The 21,921-nt window shown below is 44.2% G+C and overlaps 2 protein-coding genes across 2 annotated transcripts in view; both read left to right on the top strand.

Moving 5' to 3' along the window:
* LOC119372249 (zinc finger and SCAN domain-containing protein 5B) overlaps positions 1 to 15,779 on the top strand; it is a 41,834-nt gene extending 26,055 nt beyond the window's left edge. Inside the window, exons 6-7 of the mRNA XM_037642727.2 lie at positions 8,971 to 9,125; positions 14,873 to 15,779. The gene's annotated coding sequence lies outside the window, so the exon portion shown is untranslated. The remainder of the gene's footprint in view (positions 1 to 8,970; positions 9,126 to 14,872) is intronic.
* Positions 1,469 to 2,311, top strand: LOC119406654 (tigger transposable element-derived protein 6-like). The gene has a single exon (XM_037673386.1). It carries the CDS (start codon positions 1,469 to 1,471, stop codon positions 2,309 to 2,311), a length of 843 nt encoding a protein of 280 aa, XP_037529314.1.
* Positions 15,780 to 21,921: the final 6,142 nt, after the last annotated feature.

Raw genomic sequence — 21,921 nt, 5'->3', positions numbered from 1 at the left:
GTGCCTGATGACGATGACAAATTATGGCAGAGCCCTTTGTAATGGGTTGGAAGCGTTCTACAACCCACTCATGCAATTTGCATTGTGTGATGCCTGGTTGCAGAATTCGTGTTGTGTGACGCCTGGTTGTTATTTTACTCTTCTACCGCGCTATACAGTATAGACCACTTATAATGTAACCGCTTATAGTGCGGGACCGGATATAATACGGTCTTTTCAGACTCTCGTTAATTCTCCCACAGAACCCTATGTATACGCATATCGCTTATAGTGGAGTCGCGGGAGGCAATGTACCGGTTACAGTGCAGATGCCTCGAAGTCCGGCAGACAACCGCGACGGCGAACGCCCTCCTCAACGGGGTGCAGCGGGTGCCCCAAGGAGCGCTGGTGAAAGAGAGAGAGAGACGAGGTCATTGTGCGAAGGAGAAGGGCGCACAGAGCGAACGAGTGAAAACAGGTGCAGAGAAGACGCCGGAGCATGGTGCGCCAGAGCACTCTTATTAGGCGATATTCGAAACAGCGCGTGTTTCCTCCGCCAATCGGTGTTCTCGTTGTCAAGTTGTTGCTCTTCAAGTTAGATGGAAGCACCGCCGCTACAGCGTGCGTTGTCGAACCGGTTGAACGGCCGCACGGCAACTGGCGCGGCACGCTCAGTCGGCCCGTAAGCCTCGCTCCTTTGGTGTTGTGTTTTGCTTCTCCTGATCGATTGGTTGCTGGGCCTACTTTTCTTCACGACCGCGTGCTTTTGATGGCTTCATCCACACCTGCAGGCGCCAGGAAACGGCAAGCCGTTTCGCTGGAAACGAAGGTCGCCATAGTGAAAGATGTTCAAAAGGGCACCAAGAAAACTGCTGTGGCGGCAAAATATGGTATCGCGGATACCACCGTGTCGGCGATTTGGAAGAATCGTGACAAGGTGCGACAGCAGCTGGACATGAATGCTGCCTCATCGTAAGAATGCGCACTTCGAAGTACGAGGATGTCGACGCTGCCTTATTCCGATGGTTCCGAAGTGCGGGCTCACAACGTGCTGATTAGTGGGCCCATTCTACAAGAGAAGGCCAAGTGCTTCGCTAATCTTTTGCGGCACGATGAATTTAACCCCTTAAACGGCTGGATCCAGCGGTTTAAGGATCGCCATGGAATGACCTGCAGAGTTATTTCTGGCGAAAGTGGACAAGTTGACGATTCCGTGGTGCAAACGTGGCTGAATATCAACGTTGAGGCAATGTTTCTGGCCCATGCGGACCGCGACATTTATAACGCTGACGAAGCTGGACTATTTTATAACCTGCTCCCGAATCGGACTCTTTCAATGAAAGGTGAGCCCTGCACTGGACGTAAGGCGTCAAAAGAACGTGTGACAGTATTGTTCTGCGCCAACTTAGATAGTTCAGACAAGCGCCGCTTACTTGTCATAGGGAAGTATGCGCGGCCGCGTTGCTTCCGGAAGACTGAGCATCTTCCCATGACGTACAAAGCCAACGGCAAGGCTTGGATGACCCAAGACTTGTTCAAAGATTGGCTGCAAAAATTTGACGAGGAAATGGTGACGCAAAAGCGCCGTGTCGTCATCATTTTGGATAACTGCTCAGCTCGTAATGTCCAGCCAAAACTTGCAGCTGTGAACTTGAAGTTCCTTCCTGCCAACACCACCGCGAAGAGCCAGCCGCTAGATCAAGGCGTCATAGCAACTGTAAAGGCTCTATACAAGAAGCGCATATGCGAAAAAGTTCTCCTGCATTTGCAGCGGAAAGAGCCTCTGAAAGTGGATTTGAGAGCAGCTATAGATATGGTCGCAGCCTCTTGGTGGCAAGTCAAGCCGTCTACAATTAAGAAATGCTTTGAAAAAGCAGGCTTCATCAGCGATCGCTGTGCCGATGCGCCCGCTGACGACGGTGACGACCAACCAGGAGTGCTGGTTGGTCGTCAGGTATGGTCCGATTTGATCAAAAACCACGTTGTATCGGAAAGCGACACTTTCGAGGACTTTTCGGAGGACATCGACGCCGACGTGGACGTGTGTGAGAAGGCTGCAACCGATGAAGACATCGTCGCAGCGGTCCGGGGTGACGAAGACGAGGCTGCACTCGGGTCTGTGCCTGTTGAGGATTCCGACGACAATCCAGACGTGTCGTGCAAGGAGGCACTGGAGTACCTCACCAAACTGAAAGGGTTTTGCGCCGCGAACAAGCTCACTGACGAGGCACTCCAACGCCTATGTGCTGTTGAGGACGAGATCATAGCCAAGGCCATTAGCAAGCAGCGGCAAAGCAAAATAACGGCATTTTTTCGCCCACAGGGAGAATAATTAAAGGCGTTTCTTGAATCTGTTTTGTGTTTTGTCTGCTTCACATCAAGGCCGTTTGGAAAGACTGGGATGTGCACAAACAGGTAACCCTTTCCGCTTATAAATAGACAATGAATGTTTCCGCCGCGTCACGCGATCGGCGCATACGCGTGGCCGATCAGCCCAAATGTTTTGCATATAAGAGGACCTTAAAAATCATTGTTTTGGTTATAGTGCGGTACCGCTTATAGTGCAGTTATCTGCGACTCCGGCGACCTACGTTATAAGCGGTCTAAACTGTATTACATATGTTAATGTGGTTCCTTCCCGACATGAAGCCTGTATATGGCCTTTTTGCAGAGGAGTTTCAAGCACCGGCATGGCTCTGAAGTAGCATACCGGGCTCCCACATAGAGGGCCCATGTTCGAACCCCGTTCCGTCCTGGATATTTTTTCTTACTTCGCGCGTTAGCTGTTACGGACACTGGCGGCGGCGGACAGCTATGGCGCCAAAAAACGGCCATTGTTGTGATCTCATAACAGCTTTTGCTGTAAAAAAAAAAAAATTGTAGCTGTGGGTGTCAAAATTTTTCTTGACATACTGTGAATAGCGTTTGTTTACAAAATGTTGTTAACTTGCAGTTTCCAAGCTTTTATTTACTAAAAAAAATCACAAATATGGCACAGTGTTCAATAATGCTCCTATTATTACGGGTAGCTCTCGTGAACACGAGAGAACATATTTACGATCTAAAAGTCGTGACAATGGCAACTATAGCCACATACACGCTTGCTCATTTAAGTGGTTGCGCATTAACATCACTTTGGCCACTTTAGTGGCTTTAAAACTCCAATCCCGCAAAAATAATGTAACATAGTTTTACAGATTACACAGTGAAACCTCATTAATTGGAACTCGGTTAATTCGAAATGCCACTTAATTCGAAAGATTTCTGCAGTCCCGTATTTTGCAAAGTAAATTTGTGTGGATAATTTGAAGCGGTGGTCAGCACCAGCCCGGTTAATTCGAAAACTTTAGGTGCCATTTGCCAATTCCCGGTCCCGATTTCGCTGCAAATTCGTGGAAATGACAGCCCTTAGGAGCCACAAGGCAATGCAATGTAACGATACTAGTGAGTGACAGGTGAAGCACCCCAGCCTCATTGCTGCCAGCATAACATAAAAAAAACAAAAAAGAACCCACGGTTTTGTGGTCAGATGAAATTTGCCCCTGTGAAAAAGACGTGCTTCACTGCAATACAGTGGTGACATGCGGGCAGCATGTCGTATGCTTCTCACAACGTCACTGCGTCATGATTTAGCCATTCTTTCTGGGAAAAAAAAGTAATAAAGGGCGTTCTGACGGAATTCGTGATGTATGCAAACCTTCGATTCGCAGTTGCTTCGTCAATTTGCACACTTGCACTGCTGGCAGAGTTTTTGCCTGCAACACCTACTTCGCAAACTCAGTTCAAAAACTTCAATGATCATGTTTTCCAGCCAGAACACATCACGAATACCGTCACACTCGCCCTTATTAAATTATTTATTTGACCAGAAAGAATGTGTGAATGGTCACATCATGACGTGCTGACGCAGCAAGGAGCAGGTGACATGCTGCCCGCGTGTCACTACTGTGTTGCGGTGAAGCACGTCTTTTCCGCAGGCACGCATTTCAGCTGACCACGTGACCGGTTTTCTTTTTATTGCGATAGCGATTTACGGACACTCTCGACAGGTTTTTGCCACTGCCGTCATGTGCCATATAAAGTTCAAATTGATAACATTCTGCTGCGCATCGTATGTTCTACCGCGGGTAAAAATGCGTGAACGGGGGCGACGAACGCGGCTGAAGCAGAGATCAATTGAGCCGGCCCATCTCTGTCGCTCAGAGGGCGCATGCGATAAGATCATCCCGCCTGTTTTGAACAAGCTTGAAAAGACACAAGGGAGAAGGGTGTCACTCAAGCAGCAACTTTAATTCTAAGGGCACAGTCGCGATCGCTGGCGCATGTGCTATCCCTGCAGCCCTCAGCGGGCAGCTCGTATATCCTGGGTCATTCCATGCCAACTGTCCCAGTCAGGGCGCTCGACAAAAATGAATTTCTCTGAAAAAGTCTGAGAAAATTACACACGTATAGACATATGATCTGCAGTACTTTCCCAAAATATCTTGAGCGGCAAAAATTTTTTGGACACGTGAGCGCCATTTGAACTTCTCGATATGGTAGAAAACCAGGTACGAAAGAAAAATTCGCTATAAATGGACCCTTTTACGCATTCATTTGAAACTAGCTTTTTTGTGTTTTTAGAGCATCGCGCTTTAATTATAGGACAGTTGCTTAGGGTAGCTTTATGTTTTTCACTCCTTGGCGCGTAGGTAAAATTGGGTAAATTGCAGCGTTTTCGGGAATTTTTTTACGAAAGACGACTGTAGATCAAATGCATCAATTATTTTTATAGAACTCTCCATAAAGCGTACTATTGCCTAAAATTTTTGTTTTGCCTGTGTGAGGCGCGCAGGTTCTGAAATAAAATCCTGAACTTGGAAAAAACGCTACATTGGCCTACGTTCAGACGTCTGTAGCACCCTAAGGTGGTCCAAGAAAAAATAAGCAGAAAAGCGCATACGATTGAGAATCATAACATATTCGTCCACAGAAAGTTTAATCGAAGTAGTTTTTGTTTCAGTGAAGAAAACATTTTTTCAAGTTTAGTCCCACCATTGCATTATTTTGCTACGGGGGAAGTAAAAACCGACTGAATTTACTGGATAAAAAAAAAGAGGTAATGTATTCGTATCACATGGTTTTCAGCTCCTTTTGTTCGTACTTTATGATGTATGTTACATATCAAGGAGACGATAAACACAGGTAAAAATATAACAATACGATTGACTTAGGTGCCGAAATTCCCCAATAATGAATCGCGTTACTTATTGCATGCGGCTCTGAGAATCATTTGGCGTCAAAATAAGTTAAGTCTCAAAGTTCATGTAAATCGGAGAAAGTAGGCGTGAGCGTGGTAATTTATAGCGGATCCAAACGGAGTTCATCTGGGTATTCCGCAACGAACGGCACATGATGTGACAACGCCCCGCGTATTCACGCATTCCGTCCGTCGACCGCGACACTACAGACGGGATATGCCAAGCTATTTTTCACATCCTTATTTGGATGGTTGCAGGCAGGAGATTTTGGTTAAAGTAGAATTTGTCAGTCTAGTAACATGTACTGTTTTACAGCTGTTATGAGATCACAAGAGCCTTTTTATGTGGCGTAGTTATCCGGTGCCAATTCCTCCGCCTCCGGTGTGCGTAAACAATGCAATATGTAACGCGATTCATTATTGGGGGAATTTGGGCACCTAAGCCAATCGTATTGTTATATTTTTACCTCTGTTTATCACCTCCTTGATATGTAATATACATCATAAAGTACTAACATAAGGAGCTGAAAACCATGTCCTACGAATACATTACCTCTTTTTTTTATGCAGTAAATTCAGTCGGTTCGCGCTGCCCCCGTAGCGAAATAATGCAATGGTGAGACTAAATTTGAAAAAAATTTTTCTTCACTAAAACAAAAACTACTTCGATTAAACTTTCCGTGGACGAAGATGTTATGATTCTCAATCGTATGCACTTTTCTGCTTATTTTTTCTTGGACCACCTTAGGGTGCTACAGACGTCTGAAATTAGGCCAATGTAGCGTTTTTTCCAAGTTCAGGATTTTATTTTAAAGCCTGTACGCCGCACACAGGCAAAACAAAAACTTTAGGCGATAGTATGTTTTATGGAGAGTTCTACAAAAATAATTGATGCATTTGATCTACAGTCGTCTTTTGTAAAAAAATTCCCGAAAACGCTGCAATTTACCCAATTTTACCTACGCGCCAAGGAGTGAAAAACATAAAGCTACCCTGAGCAACTGTCCTATAATGAAAGCGCGATGCTCTAAAAACACAAAAAAGCTAGTTTCAAATGAATGCGTAAAACGGTCCATTTATAGCGAATTTTTCTTTCGTACCTGGTTTTCCACCATATCGAGAAGTTCAAATGGCGCTCACGTGCCCAAAACATTTTTGCCGCTCAAAATATTTTGGGGAAATACTGCAGAACTAATGTCTATATGTGTGTAATTTTCTCAGATTTTTTCAGAGAAATTGATTTTTGTCGAGCGCCCCGGCTGGGACAGTTGGCGTGGAATGACCCTCCTACGTGCTGTGCTCTCAACGCAAAGAGACTGTGCGGAAAGAGCATCTCTCCCTTGAGTGGCCGTATTTGCTTACATCAACATTTTGTAGAGTTACGCAAGATTGAACCCAAAAGAGTTAGCTGCCAGCCTCACTTCATATAACATTACAGTTTGCTGCTATCGCATTCATTGCTTCGCCCTTGCATTGAAACTTCTACTTTTTCTTTTTTGCGCTGGCAGCAGCGAGGCCTGCTGTTTTCCCGGGTTTGCGGCAGAATTGGGACCGGGTATTGCTGGAAAACATAACCCTTGGGGCCTCAAACTAGCAGGAACTGGAAACGACCACCTTTGATTACTTTCAGTAATTCAACAAAGTCCCTTGCATCCCACTTCTTGTATGTTTTGTTAATTCAAAAACCCACTTAATTTGATGATTTTTCACGGTCCCAGTGACTTTTAATTAACGAGGTTTTACTGTAATTAGAAGGGTGAACTTGTTGGCTAGTTTCACCTACGACTGTACTGAGAACATGCGCTGAGCTTTAATTCTGGGGAGTTTAAAGAAAATTGAACGATTGAAGGTGGTCTTATGTTTTTCATTGATGTTCAGTATATTTCATTTTCAAAGACATGCCCTCAAGCATTTTTGGTTTTGTGTTTGACATCCTTCCAGGCAGTTGTATTTGGCACCATTGTTAACCCAATGTGTGCTAACGCTCTGAGAAATTTGAAAGTTCATAGATGTGGAGCAAAAAAAAACCTAAAATTTGAGCATTATGGAGCAATGTGCCCTATTTGTTATTATTTTTCTTAAAATAAGGGCCTCAATACTGGAAGGTAACATTTTGTAAATGCACGCTATTCATAGTATGTCAGGAAAAATTTTGAGACACAGCTACTATAGTTTTTTTGTGGGATGTCATCAGAGTCCCCCGTTTGAACAATTAGAAAAAAGCAGTTCTGGCTCGGTGAAGACTTCTGAATTTTTTTGACAAAAGCAAAATTTGTTTTTGCCATCCTAAAAATTTTTTTTCCTTTCTGCTGTTTCTCTCCTCTGTGGTGCTGCTGTTTGTTGTCAATAAAAATATTTTTTATTTGCAGGAAAAGTAGGAACTTTCACCCATGTAGTTTTACGCTGCAACGCGTTCCTTTTGTCACCCTAAGATTATGCAAAAAGGAATTTTGGAGATAGACGCACGCAAACGGAAGTTATTGAACCAAGTTCAGAATAAAAGTAGATGACAGAAACTGGCATATCCTTTCATATTTCACTCGCCCAGTGATGTGTCAGTCTGGTTGTGGCTGCTTCCAGTCAAAACGCGGCTTACATTTTGCTGTACCAGAATGCTGCAGCACATGGTGGCCTTCCTGCCACAAGCAGGCCCCCGTATTTTCTGATGGATTCGGTGCCGCATAATTCAGCAGACGACTATATGCTGTCAAATGGGAGGTCAAAACACACCAGAGACGATGAGCTGCTGCGACTGGACTTTGAATGCAAACTCTCACGAGGAAGCAACACACCGTGCCTCGATACGTACGAAGAGAAGCCACTAGAAGTTCATGGACGTCGCCAAGACTGCTGAGCGATACCTCACTGCTGAGCGATACCTCACTGCTGAGCGATACCTCACTTTTGACAGCAGAAATTGTTGATGTACGTCGCTGCAGTTGGCGCGGAAACGCGCTTTGGGAACAACTTAAAATATCAAACGCTTCTTTCTCGTCAATTTCACTGGTGCCACAGCACTCATTAAGACCCATAGCAAGCGACATGCGTAATTTGGGGTGCAGGGCCCCTGAAGAAGATACGAGACTGTCGAAGTAACAACCCTTCAAGTTCAGCTGGATTTAGCAAATATGGCAGCCACTGTTAGCCAATCATTGTTTGTTTACTAAATTTGCATTGCAGAATATGTTAAAGCTGCTTATTTTTCATGGAAATCAATCTTGCAGCTGTCAGCACCAGCTGTTTTTCTCATTGAATGGCTAGTTGTGGCAAAGCAAATCATGTCACGCAATGTTGTGACTGAAGTAAAATTGGCATGTATTTGCCTTTATAGACGTCTCTTGTGTTAAACGCTGAAGTTCCTCTTAAACACATAAGTGTATCTTGACATTTGTGCAGTAGAATCAACTAATGTTCATTGATTGTGTAAAGACAGTAAGTGTTCTCAAGTAGTGTAAGTTCCATTCTCGCAAGAAGTAAGTGATACGTGAGAACAGCGGAATTTGGAAATAAACGTTGTCTAACAGACCACCAAAAATCTCTATACGACTGAGGTCACACAAGGCTAGCCCAATGAGATACTAATAAAGAAACAGCATAACCTCTATAAGGCTAGCAAGTGTAATACACAGAATCTATTGGTCTTGTACAGTGTCATCCACATCTGTGTCGAGTGTTGGAGCAGCCGGCATTGCTCTGTGGGAATGATATGGAACGTTATCCTAAATAAAATTGCTTCTAAAAATGATCTGCAGTGGCTAATCCACATGTGCTGCAGAAGAGGTGTCCCTGTGGTCAACATGAGTGATGCAAGCCCGATGCCAGGTTGGAAAGTGCAGAGAGAGGTGTCAAAACAGCACAGCTTGAGACAGATTCCCCCTCTGCCTCTCCCAGTGAAGATTGGTAATTGGTAAGTACTATGCAGCTGGTGTTGCACAGGCTTGCGAATGGTGATGACTAGAGACTGGATTTTAGGCAAATGGCTGTTTTGTTCCTTGCATTCCTATCGAGCCACTTTGATATATGAGCATGAATTAGAGGCTAAAGAGGGCTTTTATAGTGTTTTTATTTTAAAATAACAGAGAGCTGAGCTAGTTGGTAAGTATTCATTCTGAAAAGACAGGGCGTGCAAACACTGACACAAGAGAGAAGTCGAGACACCACAAACGCCGACTAACAACTAAAAAGGTGCACAACGGCGGAAAAAAAAAAGAAGGCACGAAAACTTATCTGCGCATGCCCAAGCAATAGGCGAACCTATCAATCTGTCACGCGTGGTGGTCTACGTGAGAGATCACTATTCAGACACTTGATTTCTTCTTTATGCAGGTTAATCGATGGTTGGCTCACGTATGCGCTACCACTATTATCGATATGCCAAGCCTCAACCATTAAAGGCGTTTCTTCATTCCTATGCCGGTACAAAATCGCACATTCATCGAGTTTTGGTGTGCACTTACAATCTCAACAATGTAAAGACAGATGGTGAGCCTCCGGTTAGGGATCTCTTATGTTCCATTAATCTCAGGTTAACACAGCGACCCGTTTGCCCTTCGCAAAAGCGGCCGCAGCTAAACGGAATCTTATACACTTTTACCGCTGTTACGTAGGGCAAACGGGTCGCTGTGTTAACCAGAGATTAATGGAACATAACAGATCGCTTACCGGAGGCTCACCATCTGTCTTTACATTGTTGAGACTAAGTGCAGACCAAAATTCGATGAATGTGTGATTTTGTACCAGCATAGGAATGAAGAAACACCTTTAATGGTTGAGGCCTGGCATATCGATAATAGTGGTAGCGCATACGTGAGCCAACCATTGATTAACCTGCATAAAGAAGAAATCAAGTGTCTGAATAGTTATCTCTCACGTAGACCACCACGCGTGACAGATTGATAGGTTCGCCTATTGCTTGGGCATGCGCAGATAAGTTTTTGTGCCTGCTTTCTCTTCCGCCGTTGTGCGCCTTTTCAACTGTTAGTCGGCGTTTGTGGTGTCTTGATTTCTCTCTTGTGTCCGTGTTTGCACGCCCTGTCTCTTTAACACGAGTATTTTTAGAGTGCCTATAAATGCCTATTTTTGGCATGCCTGAATGCCTATAGGTGCCTATAAATGCCTATTTTCTAAACTGGTGCTTATTTGAACACTATTTAACCTCAAGTTTCACTTCCCGGTGCAGTTTGAGCTTGTTATTCATGTTACCGCTAAATATTGAACTGTTCAGAACTCTATGGGGTTCAACCTAGCCAACTCCCGGAAACAACCGCTAGCAGCAGTGAAAGCGCCAGCGAGCATATACCACTGTGCTGACATGGTGCGAGCGGTTGGTGAATGCGAAATTGTGGAGAGTCATCAGGGAAGAGTGAAGAGCAAGAGAAGAAAGAAAAATGTGATGTGCACGCGGCTTTTGTTTAGTTTGTAATTTACTCTTTAAGGTGTTCACTGCCGGGGGACAATCTAGTTCTATGCCATTGGACCCAGCCAGTAGGAAGAGTTCTTTCCTTCTGGTCTTTTAGCGATCTGGCTGTCTGCTCCTGCTCCACCCTTTTCAGTCATGCCGAAAAGAAAGGCACACGGGAGTGCGTTGATTCGACTGTGACACTTAACTCACCATGCTAAATAATAAGCGCAGAGACTGTGCGTGTTCTGCAAGGCATGACGGACAAAGGAGAATTGCATGGCTACGTTCAGCTCTTGGTGCCTGTGTACCACCTTAATCAATAAAATTTTTTTGTTTTCTTGTCGTAAACAGAGGTCACACGTCTTGCTTTGAAATTATTTGCATTTATGTAAAAATTTATTGTGCCTATATTTACGATATTGTAGGCCTAAAACGCTGTCTTGCCTGCCTATTTTTGGCGCTTAAAAAAAGCTTTTTTAGTGCCTAAAAATCCAGCCTCTGGTGGTGATGCAACAATGTAAGATGCTACATAATTGGTGAAATAATGCAAACAAGTCCAAATTACTTTAAGGGGAGATGCGGGTCGAAAAACTCGAGTTTTTTCAAAAATTATCGATTTTTTGTTTTCACCTGTTTTGTTAACATTAGTATCTCTACTGTTCCGAAAATAAAAATAAAAATCGAGACTCAACTGGAAATGCGTTAAAATTACGTCTAAAGAGCACAAGGTGGCTGTTAATCTTGACCGAAAGTGTGACGTCTTCTAGCGCCTCGCGGCCGATAACGCGCGGCCGCTCGCCATTGGGGATCGCATGAGGAGATCTTCAAATAACCACGGTTTCCCGCGATACAGAAGCACAAGAAATAATAAAGAAAGCATGCTTTTGCCGCGCTTTTCGAGCGCTACGACTGGCTTTTAAATCACATGGTACGGATCGGGGACCGCCATTGGTTGCTGCACGCCTTGCGTGTTGTGAGTTGTGAAGCCTGCTTGCAGGGTCCGTGTTTCATCGAGCTGCGCAGCTGAACGTTTCTCTCGCGTATTTATTTTCATCATGGATGAAGAGAACCGTAGCAAGCGCAGTCACCGGCCAGTGAAGTATCGCTCGGTGAGCAAATTTTGAGGACGCCGGCGCAAATTGAAGCCAAACACTCGCCGAACGGCAAGTGCGTCTGCTGCCGCGAGGCCTTGCGACGGCGATGCTTCCGACGAGTTTGCCGTGGCGTTCGAATATGTCAGGGCCTCTCGGACTCTTCGACGACGAAGAAAGATCATGATAGAAAGAGTCTTCCTTGATCGATGACATAACAGCATTGAACATCCTCGTGATCGGTACAGTGTGTCCAACGTGTCACCATTCGGGAATACGCGTCCGGGAACCAGCTTACAAACGCAAAGGCGTCATTTCTGGAACTACTATGCGAGAACAGCGAGTGCCCCGAAAGTATTCTTTCGATGACGTATACGTTGCGGCAAGTTTCTCCGAGCGAGGAGGCCAGCGTAGGTGTGGCGAGTGACGGACCAATCGCAAGCAGAACCTACGGCAGCGGGAGCTCGCACAATAGCTACTCTGCTCGAAAGAGCTGTGAACGAGAAACTTGAGGCGCTGGCTCATTTTAGTGGCAGTGGCTACTAAAAGAACAATTTACCTCTTTTGTGTGCAATTTTGATCAGATTTCGTTACCTGTTTCATAAATAAACACCCAAATTTAACTTTAAAATTCGTTTTTCTCAAAACACACTTTTTGGCAACTTTTTCAGCGTGTCCCTCTTGATTTTGGTATTTGTGGTGCTCGGATCTGCATGAAATTTTGCCCAAATTTTCTCTAAGGTGTGAGGAGTGCAGTTATCTCCCCCAAATCTCAATATTATTTATGCATATTCGAAAATTCGCAAGTAAACATTTACCGGGGTCGGCGTAATAATGGATTTCCCATGTTTGAATTTTTCACGTCTAGCAAATATTTTCTATGCACTTTCTGGATAGTTTTCAGCACTCTACAGTTCAAATGGAACAATATGAGCCATTAATTGGCAAAATGTATAGAAGTTTAAGAATCTAAATAGGGGGGCTAAAAGGCCTATGTTTTACACATTTGTCATGGTGCAGAACAAAAAGTATGCAACTTACAAGAAAACTAATTATATATTTGACATCAGCATAAACATTTCTACAAATACCCCTAGTTTCATTGCTCTAGGTTGAATAATAAAAAAAGTGTCTTCGACCCGCATCACCCCTTAAGAGTGCCCTTCTAAGGAGTATTGGTCCAGTGGACGCTACTCCTTCTGCGAACCATGCATTGGTTAACACGCTAAAGCCTTAACTCCATGTAATCTAAGCCAATCAAGCAAGTCCATGTACATCTTAGCCAACTTCACTTTGGTCTCGCCACAGGCAGTAGGAGCCACACGGCTTGGCATTGAGGCATGAGGAAAGTGTCTAACGCCTCACTGACCCCATTAGAGCTTCTGGAAGAAGCCTTGTCCCTGCAAGGAGGGCTTTTCAGAATAATCCTTGACGGCCTTGTTCTCTACAAGCGTTACCCTAACACCCTCATTGAGGCACACACCCTTTTACGACGTGATCTCATTGTTGGGGGAAGACACAGCTGCATGCGTGCTGCTGAGGCAATGCCCCACGCAGGCACACATGGGGCACACATGCGTGCCTAGAGTACATGTGTGCCGGCTGGCTTGAATAGCCAGCCGGTTTGACTGGTCTTAATCCAACCGAAAGTGCACACATGTGTAGCGCAGAAAAATATGCATGTGGTTTGGAGATATCTGCTCTAAACTTGAGTACAAACATGTTTGTTCCTGGGTTTCTGGTTTCAAGCAAGGCATCTTGTGAAACAAGACTGCTTGTTGCTATCTCTTGCTATGGTTCTGTCTCAGATGGTACCATGCCTATGCCTGCATTTGCACTTGTAGCATAGGAAACATATGGAGCTTGGAAAAGCATTGGAAATGAAAAAACAGTGGTGAAAGGTGAAAAACACAGATTTCAGGTTCAGCAATATACCACTCTGCCCAAAGCTACATGCTAGCACGCATTCGTCTGCTAGAAATGCTGTATGTGGCCTTCTTCCAAACGTTGTTGTTTTTGAAAAAAAAAAAAGCCTCAAACTTTATGCCTCAAAGGAAGTCTGTAAGATTTTTTTTTCTTGATGTCTGTGAGCGGGAAAGAAATATTTGAGCATGCTGCAGGCACTTATCGGAGTGCCATTTGTGTCAGACTGCCCAGTAAAGCTTGCTAGGCACCTACCCTGCAGTGTTATGATGTTTTTGGTGAATTTCATGTCTTTACTTTTGTCGAAGCTCTTCACAGTTCTGTTTGAAATCTCGGCTGCTGTGTCCAGCACTTGTACGATGTTGCTTTGCTGTTAACCAAGTACATGTTGTAGAGGCATGTCTTCAGACCCACTGCAGTGGTCTAGTGGTTAGGCACTTGACTGCTTGTCCAAAGGTCGCGGGATTGTATCCTGGTCGCAGTGACCACATTTCGATGGAGGCTAAAGGCTAGATGCCCGTGCACTTAGATTTAGGTGCACATTAAAGAACACCATATGGCCTAAATTTCCAGAACCCTACGGCGTCCCCCATAATCATATCATATGGTTTTTGGATGTAAAACCCACCCACCACGGTGGTCCAGTGGTTATGGTGCTCAATTGCTGACCCGACAGTCACGGGATCGAATCCCGGCCGTGGCAGCCGCACTTTCGGTGGAGGCGAAAACCCTGGAGGTGCGTGTACTTAGATTTAGGTGCACATTAAAGAACCCCAGGTGGTTGAAATTTTTTGAGCTTTTTTTCCACTACGGCCTTTCTCATAATCATATCTTTGTTTTGGGAAGTAAAACCTAAAAAATTTTTATTATTACATAAAACCCCGACAATTATTATTATTGTAGACATGTCTTCAGTAGCAGCATAGCTCTCAGTTGGTTTTGTTGATGCAACACAAGCTTAAATGTTGGCCACCTTGTAGTTTTTGTGTAATTTTCAGCAACACTTGGGTAAAGAAAACTTTGATGTGACCTGACACCTCGTTACTCTTCTGGCAATGCATACTTTGTAAGAAGCCTTTGTTAAGCATAAAGTATGGGTTAATTTGGTCATGCTAGTTATGGCAATAATGCTGTGTAAGTTCCACTGTAGATCATCTTGTTTTTGAACTCGTGCTTAGAAAAAAATTAAATATTTATACCTAATCGAATGTGTGCCATCGTTTCTTTTACACATTGCAGTTCCATCAGTGACAAGTGGTGGCAATGCTGAAGAAGGAACAGGCCACAGTGCGGGCAAGGCGTCTAAGAACAAACAGCTGTTTCAATCCCAACTATGCTAATGAGCAACGAGCCCTTCCAAGTTAAGATAGCACCTCACCACAGAGAAACCTTTCAAGAGTGAGCTCTGCCTGGCAGCTTTTAAGTGCTTACCTACAAAGCCCACATCTGCAAACATGTGAGAAAGCCTGTACCAGTGTGACCTTGACCCATATACGGCTTCTTACAACACACCTGTAGGGGCACAGAAAATCTCACTCGAATGCCATGATTTACGGCTGGACCGTGTGTGCATAGAGCATTAAAGCAATTGAAAACTCCATACGCATAAGTAGAAACACACATACAATAAGCCTTTCAAGTGCTAAGTCTGCTCTTATGTTTACAGCAAGAGCTCTAGTATCTAAAAATCCACATGCAGGAACATTTGGAGTCACAGCTGTGCTGAAGATTATGGGCTTTCATTAAAGCAGCATCCACCATAAAGCACCTCGAAAAATGAGTGAATGCACATGGGAGGTACTCAAGCTTGTTTATTGACATGGGCATTACATAGGCATTGTTGACGCCTATTGCTGTACATGGTGATCCTTGCATTCAGTGATGCATTTCCAGTTGGTTGAACCTCCCACACTGAAAGAGTTTCTTGACTATATGGTAGAATCATGCTTATTTTGCACCCAAATACTAAGAGACTGCGCAAAATTTGATGTGTCGATAATTTAGTCTTCCAGTACAGTCAAATCTGGATGAATGGAACTTCGAAATAAAAGCCACGTTTTCTTTTCGCAGTTGTGGTGTTTGACAGTGGTGGGCACGCACAGCTGTGCATGCCATACACTGCCACAAGTCCGAGCACTCCCGGCTCCACACGGTGCCGCGCCCACACTCGTCTCGGGCCGTGTAGCGATCACATAGCTGCACGTGAGAGCTCAGCCATTCATTGCTAAGGGAAAGAGAGTGTGTGCACGCTGAGAGCGAGACTTGAGGCGACACTCATCAGTCAATCATTTTGTGCAAGAAATGAAAGACAACAATTGTTAGGCTAGAGCCAAACGTTATCTTAATTACAGTTCTAATGTTTGTCAGTGAATACAAATGGCGCACCATTGTTTATAAAGGGGACCATATTTGTAGGGACAACCTACCCTTTAGTCAGTGCTACCACAATCATGCACCCCAGAGCAGAAGAAATTGAGGAAAGTTGAGCCTGGGGAAACATATGGTGTCAAGATCACAAGGTGCTCCAGCAAGCCAAGGTAACTAAAGTCTGCCACTAGCCAGAGAGGATAAAACATGTATGCACCTTCTGTTGTCCCGATGTAGTCTTTCAAAGCACCATCTTGCACTCATGCACGTTGGGTGTGTGAGCAAGGGTTTGAGTCTCGCCAAAACAACAACAATAATAATAATAATAATAGTAATATAACCTTATTTCAGCATCAACAGGGAAGAATACAACTCGTGAGGCTACAGGGTGCTAGCAAAAAGCCTCTAACGGCTTGACAAAGGCCAGCGCCCCATTTACAAAGCAAACCAGCAGTGGACAACCAATAAGTGCAAATAAGGAAAAGCCTATAAACATAGCGACGGCTTATAGGTACATTTATCAGTTTACATTTAGGTGACAGGACTAAAAATGCTAGGGGCAGAAATTGCACTTATATAACTTCATTAATTGTGGTAGGCTACTTAATTGCTTAGTTTATCGTATTAGCGGAGGAGTTAAGAGCCTGTGGCAGCAAGTACATCAGCATTTGGTGGCCATAGTTTGTACGAGTGTAGGGAACGTTCTACGTGTGACTGCTTCGTGTAGCATATGTTTTTGCAAGTGGAGTAAGGGTGGCAAGTTTTTCTAGAAAAGAGTCGTTATTTTTGCGGATTCCATGATACCGTTTCAATAGAAGTGTGTTGAACAGGTTCAGCAATGATGTTATTCCAAGATCTTTGAATGTGGGCTTTGTATGGGCATCATATGGTTCATTGGAGACGATTCTTACGGCTTTTTTTCTGCAGGCGATGGATTTTGGCCAAGTTTGTGTCAGTCATTGTGCCCCATACCAGATAGCCATATGTTAATGTAGATGAGAAAAGGGAACTGTATAAAAGCAATTTGTTGTGCTTTGGTAGAAAGTAACGGAGGCGTGTACCCACTGTTCGCGAAAGTTTGCAATAGAGATTAATATGTGTGTTCCATTGCAGATTCTTTTCAAAAAGAACACCCAAGGTTTTTATTATTGGTACCAGTTCTATTACTGAAAGACCAAGGTGCAGGATAATATTTGAATTGATGGGCTTATTTCTAGGGCGAAAAAGAACTGCTTTTGTCTTTGAAACATTTATAGTTAGGAAATTAATTTGACCCCAAGTATTGGAAGCACCCCATTCGCTTTTTTTTGCAAGCAGAGGCAGACTGTGATGTGTCAAAAATGAACTTGTGTCGTCTGCATAAATTACAAACGATGAATTTATGTCTATGTTAACAAGGTCATTTGTATATAAATTGAAAAGCAATGGGCCGAGAATGCTTCCCTGAGGTACGCCATGTAGTAATGGTTTGAAGCATGAATGAGAGTTATTAATGTGCACGCTTTGCTGGCGGTACTGTAGGTACGGCTTGATGACAGAGAGGAAACAACCCCTGAAACCGTAACATTCTAGTTTCTTTAAAAGCATGACGTGATTTATTCTATTGAATGCCTTTGAATAGTTGATGAAAATTCCAAGTGCATACAGTTTGTGTTCAAAGGCATCAAGGATTATTTCTTTTTGCATTAGTAAGGCGCTCTCTATCGAACGTTTTTTTTTTTAACCCAAATTGATAGGATGTCATGATGTGGTGTTTGTTTAGGAATGAGGTCATTCGCACGCGTATTAGTTTTTTGACAACTTTGGAAAATATCGGGAGTTGGATGTATCACCGCCTTTATCAATGGTAATAACTTTGGCGACTTGAAGTCGGCGAGGAAACTGGCCGCATGAAAGTCACAGTCTTGAAATTCCTGCTGAAACACCCCATGTATAGCAAAATACTTCAGAAGTGATACAAAGAAACTTTAGGCAACAAGAATGCTCAAATTACCATTAGCTCAGTGTTTGTGGTCTCTTCCTTGCCAACAGTGCACACAAGTGGCAAATGTTGCATCTACAAACAAGGATGCCATGTCACAAAAGGCTAACACAGCATTTCAAAGCATTGCGTCGCAAGGAAAAACAGCATTTGTACACTCAAATGGGTAATTAACAAAAACTAGTTAACTAACTATTTGATCATTAACTTGAGGACAATTTATATGGAAAAGTTCTAGGACATGACAATTTATGGCCAACCCATTTTAAACAAATCCCCAGAAACACATGTAATTTAACGTATTAATTATCGAAATTGAAGGCCCTGATCCAGATAATATCAAAACTGAGGATGCTGGGCACACAAGAAGTGCGGCAGCCGTGTTACGTCAGACCGGAACGTCGCGTGACCAACTTAGAAAAAATGTGCATTGCAGCAGATTCTGGTCAGGAAAAATGGCAAGTCTATATGAAATGCACAAGTGGACCACTTATTCCTTACGTATGATGTTTTGTGCAGAAGGGAATGCCACAAACAACGGAATGAACTAAGGCAGTTTAACAAGGTACAGTGCTCATGGATTGAAATGCGTCATCAAAACGTTTAGTTTTGGGACCATTATGCGCAATAGCTCAAGATAACCATGCCATGTTACGATTCTGGCCACTGAAGGTAATGTAAGTGTTCTGATCGAAGTTTCTGATGTAAGTGTTCGAGTCAAAATTACGCCGATATGACACAAACTGAAGGCAATGGAAACAATACATAACTTGCACGCAATGTCGCATCTGTAGTCTGCACCGACCGTCCGCCATTACTTAAAGGGGTGGTGCCACCAAATTTGTGGCTTGCGCGTTCTTTGCTGTGAGCGTTTCCTATAGCTCCAGGAAGCATGATGCATGCACCAAGATTCATTTATTCTCGCTAAATAATTTAGTATGGCCTTTTGATGTGGACAACTTTCGGTTTCGGTTTCTGGGCGCCGAGGTTGGGCAGTGACGTAGAAGTGTAGGAGGCGTGGTCACGTGACCACACAATTCTGTGACGCACTTTAGCCAGGAAGCGATCGAAACTCGGTGAGTGATGTAGCAACCGATGCTTTGCCGGTACCATAGTGAACTAGAATATATTCTAGTTCACTACAGCCGGTACGTATGTTGCGGAAGTGGCGGAGGTCCGGAGGTCACTCGCGTTACTACAGCAGATTTGGTGTGACGTCACTACAACTTTCGTTGCCCACCCTACAGATCTACGTCAGTGTTGGCGCGCTAGCGATGGGTTTCGATCGGGAGAATGGGCATTTAGGTACACTTTGGAAGTGAATTAAAATATATTCTAAACGTTTGCTGTGTCCGACCCTTCGTGTGGAATGTCCTTGTATACAGAGGAAACCCACAACAGGCTTGTTATAGCCTCGAAATTCGATGGCACCACCCCTTTAATATCATGTTAGGGTTGCTTGCTCATCTGTGAAGCATAAACGTTTGTGACTGGCGTGTACGATGGTTTAAGCTTGGTGATGCAGAAAGGTAAGTGCTCTGAATTTTTTCCTGTGTATTACAATGGTCTTGTCAGCGCTACTGGAACACGGTATTGTATGAAGACCTGCAATGGCGTTGACCCATAGATTCTGCAAATCGGCGCAGATGCAACTGCAGAAGAGGAGCTATGCAGATGGATGTAATCAATTTAATGGTTTTGTCAACCAACTAAGTCCCCTTGCAGCAGATGCAACATTAATGAGAACTAACAGACAATAAAGCCAAGGAAAGTATAGGGGATGAAGGCAAAAGAAAGCGTATAAATTGCTTGATGCACATAACTATTTCATCAGCAGCTGGGTGCAGAACATCGCAGCAATGTGGCTCCAGTTGAAGTGCGTTCTCGTACTCTGTGAGGTGAGACAACGGTGAATGAAAATGCATCCTTGCATGCCGAGATGTGAAAACAACAGAAAGATATCGTTTCATTGCATGGTCCCATTCAGGTGCAGCCAATTTCGTGCGCAAGCAAATCTAGCTGTTCAGTGTTTCTGCTGCTGATCCTGGAAGCCCCATTCTACACGCTGCCTCACTTTTAGAGCAAGCACCATCTTCTGGCGGGGACAGCTGCAGGACTGTTGCGCTGTTACGCTTGCTGTGGCCCTCTCTTTCTTTTTTTGTTTTGGGGGGGTTGGGGAGTACGCTTCAAGCAATGGCACCTCTTGTTCAAAGGTCTGTCACTTCCGTGACTCGGATGCTGTATTGGTGCCATTAAGGTTTACATCGTCCATAGAAACTTTGAAAGTCTGCCTGTAAATTAGGAGATATAAGGAGTGGTCATATGTACGTTGTGAGACTACGAGCTGCGCACCCTCGTTTTCACAAGGTACATGATGAGATGGCACAGGAGGAGTGAGAAGTGAACATAAACAGCGTTCGAAAACTCCAGGTGCGCATGTAGCATACATCAACAGAAGTGTGAGCCGCATACTCAAACAGCAGCCGAGATCTACTGAGTGCATGCATTGAAATCAAAGGCACGGCGTGGCGATATCCGTTTGTAGATGCATGCTGGTCGGCCTTTCCTTTACCTCTATTGACGTACGTGGCAACTGCAGACACGAACATTTGCCAGATTCTTTAAAGTTTTTTTCGAGTAATGCGAGCAAGCCGGAGGCTCCTACGTTTTTCAAAGACCTCGTTTGTTCACACTGCCGAGTTTCTATTTTAAGCATGCTACGCAAGCCTGCGTCCACTTCATTGCAATCCCGCTTCTTGTTCTGCAACCAAATATTGTGCACATAGAAATTGTTGCGAACGAAACAAGGAATGGGGATTGTTGTCAACGAAACAAAGAACAGGGAAAGACGCATAAAGAGCTGTACGCATGGCAACCAGATTCGATATTACCTGGCAATAGCGGACGTCGCACCGGAAGCTGCCGAAAGTGACGTGCGTGCAAGTTATGTATGGTACATGCAGTACTTAATCCTAAATTGTCACGTTTCAATCTGTGAGCCATCTTTCGATAAGCTTTGATTTGGGTACGTGACTCTGCCCGTTCTTGTAACATGAACACGGCAAACTAGCCACCGGGGGCGAACTTTTAGCGAATTGTCTTGCAAGTAATTCTGCTAGTTGTCAGCAGATTTTATATTGAACATACCTCTTTTGTTTGGGTAACACCCTGCCTTTCTGCTATGCAGACAGCTGTCTAACAGAAAATGTAAATCTGCAGAGAATTGAAATAAAGCATACATTTATGTGACTCTGCATAAGCAGTCCCTGTGGTTTTCTTGTTCATGCAAGTCGCTCGCATCATGACTTGTGTAATTTCAAGTTATCATGACCCCAGCATTCTCGGGCATATCGAGAACAGCACTGTATCACGGCAGAATTTTTAACGGGTACAGAAGAATTTGAAACAAGCAAGATGCGAGAGAAGCAGGAAATTCCAGTTTGATACAGCTTCTCTATGGAGATGGTTGATACACAAGAAAACTCCACTGGTAGCATACATGCACAGCACACACACACCAAACTTTTGTGTCTAGTGCCACTGCAGCCCATCGCAGGCTCACATCACTACTTGTATGTCACGAACAAACTTCATCAAGGGACGCCCTTCGGACACGACGCAGTCACCACGGTGTATCGCAAGTAGCAAGACAGCTCACACACTGTAGCACCTGTCTAATGACTGCAAGGCAGAAAAACTTATCGCTATTGAGTGTATCATTACTCCAAAACTTGCATAGGACTGGCTGTTCACAGAAAGCACCCACATAAAAGTAAGCATTTCACTGCGATGAACCCCAAACACAGAGCACATACAAATCGCGTACGCTGCAGGATGAGGCGATCGAACACCTTCTATTTTAGAGCGCGGCTCTTACGCACCTGTTCCTGCGTTGAGCGGCGTCGGCGTCGTCGTAACCGGCAGAGCGAAGGAGGAAGGA

The sequence above is a fragment of the Rhipicephalus sanguineus genome, chromosome 10 (genome assembly GCF_013339695.2).
Source record: "Rhipicephalus sanguineus isolate Rsan-2018 chromosome 10, BIME_Rsan_1.4, whole genome shotgun sequence".
NCBI lineage: Eukaryota > Metazoa > Arthropoda > Arachnida > Ixodida > Ixodidae > Rhipicephalus > Rhipicephalus sanguineus.
Note: the sequence above shows the minus strand (reverse complement) of the source record. Positions and strands in the feature narration are given on the sequence as shown.

Excerpts from the sequence above, each read along its gene's own strand:
- LOC119406654 (XM_037673386.1), top strand. The coding sequence starts at position 1,469 with ATGACGTACAAAGCCAACGGCAAGGCTTGGATGACCCAAGACTTGTTC.